General features: G+C 47.3%; 1 protein-coding gene across 3 annotated transcripts in view; it reads right to left on the bottom strand.

Annotated features, from left to right (window-relative positions):
* SIAE (sialic acid acetylesterase) overlaps positions 1 to 10985 on the bottom strand; it is a 37531-nt gene continuing 26546 nt past the window's right edge. For 2 of the 3 annotated variants that reach the window (XM_045585480.1, XM_036449068.2), the window contains exons 6-10: positions 9630 to 9739; positions 8961 to 9094; positions 3837 to 3994; positions 2100 to 2295; positions 1 to 298 (exon numbers count right to left, since the gene is read on the bottom strand). In XM_045585480.1, the coding sequence (XP_045441436.1) occupies positions 47 to 298; positions 2100 to 2295; positions 3837 to 3994; positions 8961 to 9094; positions 9630 to 9739 (850 nt within the window). In that variant the 3' untranslated portion in view covers positions 1 to 46. Of the gene's footprint in view, positions 299 to 2099; positions 2296 to 3836; positions 3995 to 8960; positions 9095 to 9629; positions 9746 to 10985 lie in introns of all 3 variants that reach the window. The other variant, XM_045585481.1, reaches the window with a different exon arrangement.

The raw sequence follows: 10985 nt of genomic DNA, 5'->3' as shown, positions 1-10985 counted from the left end.
TTGTTGTCATTTACTTATGTCTAAGATCTGCTTCTACTACACTAAATCACTTAGCAGCCTTGCTCTGATGACCAGGCATCTGGTCTGCAATAAAAGCAACGAAGGGAGGGGCCGGCAGGGAACTGCTGGGGTGGTAGAGGGGACACTGTTTATATTCACAGGGCCACGAGGCCCAGGCGTAGCGGAGAGCAGCCACGGCGCCGGGACAAGACCTGATATCCAGGGCCAGGGTCTGGGCGGAGGACGTGTTCATGGGCGCTGGAAGCCACTTGCATTGATGGTCACCACAGCAGGAGATCTAACGAGAGAGTCATAAACAGGAAGGGTCAGGTCAGGCAGAAGGGTGCTCTTAGAGGCTGGGAACTGCTCTCTGAGGCAGACAATAGGGAGAGAAAGCCACTTTGGGCCAAGAACCCACTTTCTACAGTAACCAGAGCAGATCCGAGTCAGTCTGGTCACTACAGACACAGGTGGACAATAAATGTTCACGTGACGAAACAAATAATCAACAAAGCCTAAACTACCGAGGGAGACGGGGAAGCACAATCACATGCAGCATTTGGGGACGGTTCCCCGAACATCCTTGCTGTCACCTTCCTGACAAAGGGGAAAGCTGCTGCTCCCCGTGGCCCTGCCACGGAGCTGAGGAATGAAGAGAGGCCGCAAAGGAACTCTGGGTAATGAGGCCTTCTTAAGTCAGACAGCAGCCCGGGGGAGGGAACATAAATGATCCGGTGCCCAAGCTTAAATTCTGGCCTGACCGCAACTGTGATTCCGGGTCCAGATGATGGACGGACTGCCAGATACTGACTAACGTGGAGAACAGAAGGCAGAAGCTCCCTGGGAGCTAGAATTCCCCTAAAACCCAGGGCCCAGAAGGTAAGTGGCATGAGCATTGGCCAATCACTTGGGGCGGGTAGATAAGTAGGTTCTGTAGTCAGGGTTCCAGAGGAGAAGCTGCCCTAGGTAAACTCCCGTGTGATTGAAGTTGTTTTAAATACTCTTTCAGCTGAAACCGGTTTGGCTCAGTGGATAGAGCATCAGCCTGCGGACTGAAAGGTCCCGGGTTCGATTCCGGTCAAGGGCATGTGCCTTGGTTGTGGGCACATCCCCAAGCGGGGAGGGGTAGGGGGGGGTTCAAGAGGCAGCTGATCGATGATTCTCTCTCATCGATGTTTCTAACTCTCTATCCCTCTCTTATCCTCCCTGTAAGGAATCAATAAAATTTCAAAAATACTCTTTCATCTCCTCCAGTGCCCACTTTTCAGATGCCCCAACCCCGGCAATGGCCCCTTGGTTCCCAGACACCCGTGGAAACGTTCCATCCACAGAAGAAGCTCTTCAGTCAACAGCCCCGGTGCCACAGTGCAACAATCCTCAGGAGGAAGTGCTTTCATTAAACAAATTCACACTAAGCCCCACATCACCACGTGTAAGCCTCTTCAAGGGGACACTAAACTCAAAAGGCTATCCGCATTTAGGATGAAGGAGACATCTACGGGTGAGGGAAATACTCTGGAGCAAGGATCCTTTTCAATAGGCAACCTGCAAATAAACCTGCAGGCCCTGCCCAGAACAAAGATGGCTGCCTTGGAGGGAAAATACAAAAGGAGCATCCTTTAACTATGGACTCATTTCCCCTTCCTTGATTGTCCCGTCTATCAAAACTGCCTCTAAGTCAGCGACTGTCTTACCGGTGTGCCGCATGAATTTTTAAAGCATGCAATACCTGGCTATAGAATCAGGGGCACTGACCTCTTTTCGCTTAGATTGCCAAGTGGAAAAATGACAACAGCCGACACAATAGCCATGTGTGTGTGAATGAATCAAAATCATACCTATTTTTTTTTTTTGTCAGACTGGGGAAAAATAATAATTTTAGTCATTAGTTGAGGTGTGCCAGGAGATGAAAAGGGTTGCAAGTCGCCGCTCCAGGCAAATCATTAAGAGCTGTTCATTTGCCCCTCTAAGACCAACTCAACCCCCCACCAACCAAGCCCTGCCTCGAAGTTACGTTAAATGGAAGAGGCGGGCCTCCCTGGGGAGGAAATCCTGATCTCCCCATTCGGAGGAAACCCCATGGTTCCTGCTATTCTCACCTCAAATATCTTGTCATCCTGCCTCCGCACCTCGATGTGCTGGGAATATGTGAGGCTGAGCAGCCCCGGGCCGGCCCAGAGCTCCATCTTCTCGGGCAGGGGTCCCTGGAAGGTCAGCGTCTTCTCCCCATAAGCCACCGCGCGGGCCCCCAGGTGCAGCCGGTAGGCCACAGTCTGCTTATCGCGAGGGTGGATGCTGCAGGACAAACAGGTACAGAGCTTTGGGTTTGAGCTCAATAATAACCAGATTTTTAAAAAATGTATTTTTATTAACTTCAAAGAGGAAGGGAGAGGGAGAGGGAAACATGATGAATCATTGATCGGCTGCCTCCGACACACACCCCCTTACTGGGGATCGAGCCCACAACCCAGGCATGTGCCCTTGACCGGGATTGAACCCAGGACCCTTCAGTCCGAAAGGCCAACGCTCCATCCACTGAGCCAAACCAGCTAAGGTAATAACCAGATTTTTTAAAAAGAAAATAACATACAAAGCACCCCCAGAAGGTGAGAATAAAGTTGACCGAGTCTAATAGCCAGTGGCTGGTCAACTTAAAAGAAATGGTGAGTGGCAGTCACAGCTGGGACTCTGGGCCCTTTATGGGCTGAAAACCTTGAATAACAGATGACTTGGAAAGAAGAAATAAAGGGAGGGAGTGGAGGATGGGAGGGAGGGAACGATGGAGGGAATGATGGAGGGAAGGAGGGAAGACGAGAGGGAGGGGGATGGGTGGATGGATGGATGAAGGGAAGGTGGGAGGGTACTAGGAGAGCTAACTCATAAGAGTATTCCAAAAACAGAGCCTGTGTTTCATCTGAACCAGCTACTCATTACTTGGTCCCCTCCAGGGTTTATTTGTTCATTCAATAAATACTCATTTATTCAAAAATAAATAAATACTAGGTCAAGCTCTTACTAGAATCCAGACACTGTGCATTGGGCTGCATTGAAACCCTTTTGTACCTTGCAGCTAGCATGTGGTGGTCATCCGAACCACTCATAAATATTCCACTGCTCCTCCTCTGAGGCTACGGCAGAATCACCTTTCCATCTCCCTGAAGCTGGGCCTGGCCACATGACTGCGGGTGGACAATGCAATGTGGGCAGAAGTGTCTTGTGTTGCTTCCAGGGAGAGCACTTAATGTCCATGAGGGACTGTAAGGTGACTGTGGAAGCACAGATGGACTCGGGGCCTCTATTTCTCTGGATCTGTGAACGACCACGATGGCAAAGCCTTGTGAACAAGATATAAATTTTTGTTGCATCAAAGCACTGAGATGTTGAAAGTCCTTTATTATTATTATTATTATTATTATTATTATTATTATAGCACATCCCAGTGTAAATGACTTAGATAATGCTTCTAGGGTCCAATCCTTAGGCCATCTCTCTCCCCTCTCACAAGTGAACATCACAGTGAAGTTCACAGATAAGGAACATACACTGAGTGGCCAGATTATCATGATCTCTGAATGCATAATAATCTGGCCACTCAGTGCATATCCTATATAATAAAAGGCTAACATGTTGTCCCCTTGATCAGGAGTTCAACCAGCAGGCAGGCCTGCCAACCACCCATGTCCCCTGGCCAGGCTGGCTGGACCCCACCCATGCACAAATTCATGACATACACACACACCACACACTGAGTGGCCAGATTATTACGCATTCAGAGATCATAATAACCTGGCCACTCAGCGTATATTATTCAAACAAAGCCCAAGAAGCACCCGTACCTGCCGAAAGGCGAGTCCCTGTCACCGAGGTCCACGGCTACAGCCATGAAAGTGTTGGGCATCCTTGGGTTGGGGACATAGCCAAGGTCTGCTGTTTGATGCCAACGGATCTGGGAAAATCCATCATCTGACTCTTCCTCAGTCAAAACTGCAGACAACTAGGAAGGAGAGAGATTGCTGCGTCAGAGTTTTATTGGCATCAGAATCCTACACTGGAGTCTTTTCACAAGCAAACCCTGGTTCTGCTTCATTCATTTGTTCTCAAGTTCATCCAACAAGCACCTCCTGAGCTGCTCGCTGTTGAGGCAGAATGCCTCTCTCCCACCTGCCTCAGTGGAACTCTGCCACCGCTCTCTCCACCAGGGGGAGTCGATGGCTCCGCCCATGGAATGTAGGCTGTGTGTGTGATGTTCTCTGACCAACAGAATGCTCAGAAATTATGTTGGGCAGCTTATAAGTTGTTGTTTTTTAAATGTCTTATTGATTTTTTACAGGAAAGGATAGGGATAGATAGTTAGAAACATCGATGAGAGAGAAACATTGATCAGCTGCCTCCTGCACACCCCCTACTGGGGATGTGCCTGCAACCAAGGTACATGCCCTTGACCGGAATCAAACCTGGGACCCTTGAGTCCACAGGCCAAGGCTCCATCCACTGAATTAAACCGGTTGGGGCAACTTTCAAGTTTTTGCCTCAGGAGCCCGTGCCTTCTGATTTCATTCTCCTAGGATGGCCAGTAAAAACCAAAGTCTAGCTACCCTCCTGGAGGAGTGATGTAGAGAGAGGGGCCTTGGGAACTGGAAGATCATGACAGAGATAGGCATTTTGCCCCAGCAATCCCAGGGTTGCTCAGTGGTTAGAGCATCGGCCCACACACCAAAGGGTCTCAGGTTTGATGCCTGGTCAAGGGCGCGCACCTGGGTTGCAGGCCTGATATCCGTTCGAGGCATGTGCGTGGGAGGTAACCAATTGATATGTCTCTCTCACATCAATGTTTCTCTCTCTCTCTTTCCCTCTTCTTCCCTGTCTCCCTTCCACTCTCTCTAAAAGTCAACGGGGAAAATATCCTCTGGTAAGAATTAACAAAAAATAAAAATAACTAAGTAAACTCAAAAATTCCCTACGGGTTTGGACATTTTCTTTTTGGTTTTCTTAATCCTCACCCAAGGATAGGTTTATTGATTTTATAGAGGGAGGAAGGAAGAGAGAGAAAACACATACCTAACACATCAATGTGAGAGAGAAACACTGATTCCTCCTGTAGGAACCCTGGCCAGGGATTGAACCTGCGACCTTTTGGCATCGGGGACAACACTCCAACCAACTGAGCCACCCGGCCATGGCTGGACATTTCTTGTATCGACAGTACGATGTGGGATGTAGGTGATATTTCCAAACCTCTTATTAAAATCTCTTATGCAAATTGTCTTTAATCTATGAAATGATAAAAGGTGGTGAAGCTGAGACCGGTTTGGCTCAGTGATAGAGCGTCGGTCTGCGGACTGAAAGGTCCCAGGTTCGATTCCGGTCAAGGGCATGTACATTGGTTGCGGGCACATACCCAGTGAGGGGTGTACCGGAGGCAGCTGGTCGATGTTTCTCTCTCGTTGACGTTTCTGGCTCTCTATCTCTCTCCCTTCCTCTTCTCTGTAAAATAACAATAAAAATAAAAAAAAAAAAGGTGGTGAAGCTTCATAATGGAATGTCATGAAAACTAGAATATTGGATTAAAAGATCCGTGAGTAACCACCCCCCTCCCCCACTTCTTCCCACAAGGCACCTGTCAGTGCCGTGATGGGGATCGTGGTAACAAAGCTACCAGAAAGGTCTAGGGTAAGTGCCAGCCTGACGTACAATAAGGAGCAGTGCCAACAACAGTCACTCGTGCCAAGGAAGTTCCTCAAAATGGCAGTTTTGCTGAGAATTCCTGCAGCGGTTCTCCAATCCCATTTCATTGGTTGCACTAATACATACTGGCCACATGGGGGCACCAGCACACTCCACAACCAAACTTTTTCCTAAGGACACAGCGGAGTGTGCTGTTCCGTCTCCCATGGCGATGAGTAGAAATGCTGCTGCTTATGAGACATAGAATAGCCAAAGAATAGAAAGTGGCCACATCCACAAATAACATGCTGTAGTTTGCAGTCTGTTCCCCTGGTCCTCCAAACCCCTTTTTAAGACTCTGCCCCCGCCATTTTTCAGGTCACCTCTCCAGGAATCCTCTCTGACCGATGCGTCTGGCCCTGGTCTATCTGCCGAGCTTGAGTCCTGCATTGCTAACTGCTCCAGTTCCTGCAACCATCACTTCAAACCCATCGTTCATCTTTCCTTACAGACCACTGTCCCTCCAGATTGTGTGGCCTCTCTCATTAATAAAAACAAACACTGCCCAGCAGGCATGGCTCAGTGGTTGAGGCACTGACCTATGAACCAGGAGGTCTCGGTTTGATTCCTGGTCAAGATGTATGCCCCGGCCCTAACCCGTTTGGCTTAATGGCTAGAGCGTTGGCCTGTGGATTAAAGGGTCCCAGGTTCAATTCTGGTCAAGGGCATGTACCTTGCTTACGGGCACATCCCCAGTAGGGGGTGTTCAAGAGGCAGCTGATCAGTGTTCCTCTCTCATCGATGTTTCTAACTCTCCCTTCTTCTCTGTAAAAAAATCAATAAAATATATTTTTTTAAAAGAAAAAAGATTGAGACCCAGTTGTGGTCCCAATCCTCAGTGTGGGGCATGCAGGAGGCAGCCAATTCACGATTCTCTCTCATCACTGATGTTTCTATCTCTCTCTCTCTCTCCCTCTCTCCCTTCCTCTCTGAAATCAATAAAAAATAATAAATAAAAATTAAACAAAAGCAAACACTAACTTTATCTGGCATGTGCCAAGCTTTCCATGGATTAACTCACTCACTCTTAAAATAACAAAGGAGTTGGATATCTTGTTCAGAATCACATAACTGAAGAGCCGGAGTGGGATCGGAATCCAGACGGGCCAGCCTCGATCTGAAGGCAGCTTTGGTCCGGCATCTCCTTTTGAAGGCAGAGGTTTATAGTCTCAGTTGGAAAACATGGTTTTGTTGATGACATCAAGGTAAGCCCAGAACCTAAGGGGATTCTACTCATACGGACGGCCTCGGTGCCAGGACCAGGCCTCTGTTTCCAGCTCCCCACACAGCTGAGAGCACATCACAAGCATGCAGCACATGCTCCTGGGTTGAGCTGGCTGAAGTCACGTTTACATCAGCAAGCACACAGGTTAGGAGACAAAAAAAGTACCTCGAAAATCCAAATGTAGTTCCACCAACAGTAACTCAGAACTGTGACAGGAGTTGCTATTTTGATAATAATGAGCAGAATAATCTTGTTTCAAAGTCAAAATAAATGTTAAGAAAGGGGATGATTGTAAAGGAGTTCTAAGTGCAAAGAGTGTCTATAAAAATCTGTATCCCAAAAAAGTATGGTGAAGTAGGACGAGGTGGAGGAGGGAAATCGTGGACACCCAGAGGCAGCTGTCTGGGAGTGTGATGTCCAATCCAGAGGCTAAAGCCCATCCCATCGCTCCATCATGAGTTGGGTCTTGGTCTTATAACATTTTACTTGTTTTATTTCCTATGTTCCAGCAAAGTCAGAACTACCACCCTACTCAAACTTTGGTAAGTCACACAAGGCTTCCTGAGTGGTATCCAGCCTGAGACCTACAGGAGAAGTGAAAGTTAGCTGGGAAAGTGTGGGAGAGGAAGATTATTTCAGGCGAAGAGCATGTGCATTGGGCTGGGAGTGCGAGAACGAGGTCCCTTCCATAAGGAGTGGCAGGGATCGCACCCCGTTAGGGAGGGTGTGGGGAAGTGAGCATTCTCACACGTTGTTGCTAAGGGTACACATTTATACCCGCTCCTAAATTCCTACAGAGAAATTTGGGAACATGTTTAGAGCCTTAAAAAGTATTCAGGCTGAAACCGGTTCGGCTCAGTGGATAGAACGTCGGCCTGTGGACTGAAGGGTCCCAGGTTCGATTCCTGCCAAGGGAACATACCCTGGTTGCGGGAACACCCCCAGTGGGGGATGAGCAAGAGGCAGCTGATCGATGTTTCTCTCTCATCGATGTTTCTCTCTCATCAATGTTTCTAACTTCTGTCCCTTTCTCTTCCTCTCTGTAAAAAAATCAATATATATATATATATATTTTTTTTTTAAATATATATATTTTTTTAAAGTATTCAGTTTAACCTAGCTATTTCATTCCTGGGAATTTATCTTACGGAAAAAATTAAGCATGCATGTAATGATTTAGCTACAAGGTCTATAACCATGCCGCTGCTTATAAAAACAAAATGTTTAAAGCAACCTCGGGGCCCATTTATCAAGGCCTCGTGAAATAAATTAAACTATAACCATATTTCAGAGTACTCTGTAATCATTATAAATTGTGCCCAAGATTAATATTTATTGGCTCAATAGTTGAGTATCGACCTATGAATCAAGAGGTCATGGTTCAATTCCCAGTCGGGACATATACCCGGGTTGCGGGCTTGATCCCCAGGGTTGGGTATGCAGGAGGCAGCCAATCGATGATTCTCTCATTGATGTTTCTCTCTCCTTCTCCCTCTCCCTCCCTCTCTTCCTCCCTCTATCTCTCTCTCTCTTCTCTCTCTCTTCCTCTCTGAAATCAATAAAAATATTTTAAAATAAATAAATTTAAGTATAATAAGTAAAATATACTTATTATAATAGCATGAAAAGTGTTCACAATATAACATTATGAGAAAGAAAAAGCAAGATATGGCACAATATTGCTGTATGGATCCTATTTCACAAATAACGAGTAGAAAAGTCTGCTTATTTCTGGGTTGTGGAATTATAAATGTTTTTAGCTTAACTTTTTCCTGTTTCTTTAACAAACATGAGGTACTTTTTTTAAAAAAAAATAGGAAGACCTGTCAGTTACTCATTAACTTTTTAAAAGACTCACTTGTCCCAGCAGTGAACAGAGATGAATTAAGTCATGCATTCAATTCCCAACCAGCGGCTAGGAGGGTGGAAAAAGAATACGGATCCCAGGAAAGAGCTCTCAGCAGCACATCCCCACGGCAAGTCCGTACGCCCCCCTCCCCTCAGCACCTACCTGGACAAACCCAAACGGGAGGCGGCGCTCCGTCTGCCGGTGGGAGCCGAGGTGGAAGGTCTGGCGCCAGTCCTCAATGAGCGCGGGGAACGTGCAGTTGTACAGGTTCCTGTTAAAATCGATATTGGCCTCCCCTGGAAGCAGTCCAAGTGGGGAGAGGAGTTTGGGGTAGAAGCAAGAACGGCCACAAGATACTCCCCACCCTCTAGCCCTGCCCTGGGAAGTGTGGGCCTTCCTGCCGTCTCTCTGGACTGGCCTTGCTCGGACCGACGGGCATCAGCACACATGACGAGACAAGCAGATTTGCAAAGTGCTTCAGTTTGGGGGTCTGCTCTCCCTCGATTCACCTGGAACCCTGAATCTGTTACATAAACAATGAATAAGTCTGAGCTCTCTCCCTGAAGGATGGGAGGCCATCTGAGAGCCACGGAGCCCCAGCCGGTAGACAGCTCCCAGCCAACCCACGTGGAAGAGAGGCCCACCTGTCACCCGGCCACCAGAGAACCTGCCAGGCGGCCCAAGACACATAAAGGTCCCAGCGGACATCAGCCCAAGCAGCCCAGGGAGCTCCATAAAACTCTTCTTGTTGTAAGTCACTCCATTCTAGGATGGCTTGTTACGCAGCAAAGCTGACTGACACAAAGGAGAAACAGCAAATGGGACACTCACCCTGGTACCATATCACGCCTTTCAGAGTCATATTAGTCAGTGGATGGATCATGGCATTCCAGAGAACAGAGTGCTCGCTGGGACCACTTATAGTCATCGGCCGGATGAACCTGAAATCGATAAGGTGCACAAGAGTCAGGAGAGAGGCAGCGATCGATCGCATTATGATCCCTCACCTGGGTCTACCCAGCTTTTACTCGGGGCAAATTTCCGATGAAAGCAAACACAGAATTACATGGAACCACCTGTCTCACATGGACTCGGGTGCACGGTCTCTGAGTTTCACCTCCAGGGTCTCCCCAGGATAAGGGTGTATCAGTCAGTTTTCTGGGAGTGCAGCGTTTCATGTGAGATGTGCAATAAAACACTTCTCGTGGTTTCATTAAAACCACGAGAAGTGTTTTATTGCACATCTCACACATAGGGCACTAGATTTGTTTGACTAGTCCTCAATGAATAGACACTTTCCAGCCTTTTGCTTTTGTAAGCAATGCCACGATTCTCTTTCCTATAGCTTAATCATTGCAGACAGACTTAAGTATTTCGTTAAGATAAATTCCCAGATCTGAAACGGCTGGGTCAAAGGGCATATTTATTTATTTTTAATATATTTTGATTTTTTTTTTTATAGAGAGGGAGGGAGAGGGATAGAGAGTTAGAAACATCGATGAGAGAGAAACATCAATCAGCTGCCTCCTGCACACCCCCTACTGGGGATGTGCCCACAACCAAGGTGCATGCCCTTGACAGGAATCAAACCTGGGACCCTTCAGTCTGCAGGCCGACGCTCTATCCACTGAGCCAAACTGGTTTCGGCTGGCTTAGTATCTTTTTAAATATATATTTATATATATTTATTGATTTCAGAGAGGAAAGGAGAGGAGGTAGAAACATCAATGATAAAAATCACGGATCAGCTGCCTCCTGCACGCCCCACACTGGGGACGGAGCCTGCAACCCAGGCCTGTGTCCTGCCCGGGAATCAGATGGTGACCTCCCGGTTCATAGCTCGACGCTCAACCACAGAGCCACGCCGGTTGGGCTCAGACGTGGTACCTTTCTCCGCGATATGTTAACAGCGTCTACATTTCAAGAGACTGTTGTATTAAACGAGTTGCTATATATAAACTACTTACAACGTTTTTCAGCATAAAGCTCTCGGTAAGTATTAGCTATAATTATTATTAGGAAAAAGACTCATAATTGCTTCTTGTACTGTTCCAGATGGCTGGGGTGGTGGTGACGGTGGAAATAATACCTTACCGTGCACGGAATAAGTTAATACATGTTTGGACACTCGGCGCTCCTCTCTTATCTAATTTCCTGGCAGGCTTTCTCCGGGACCACAGGAGTGTT

This window comes from Pipistrellus kuhlii, unplaced genomic scaffold (genome assembly GCF_014108245.1).
Source record: "Pipistrellus kuhlii isolate mPipKuh1 unplaced genomic scaffold, mPipKuh1.p scaffold_m20_p_20, whole genome shotgun sequence".
Classification (NCBI taxonomy): Eukaryota; Metazoa; Chordata; class Mammalia; order Chiroptera; family Vespertilionidae; genus Pipistrellus; species Pipistrellus kuhlii.
The sequence above is the reverse complement of the archived record's forward strand: the minus strand, read 5'-3'. Positions and strand labels throughout refer to the sequence as shown.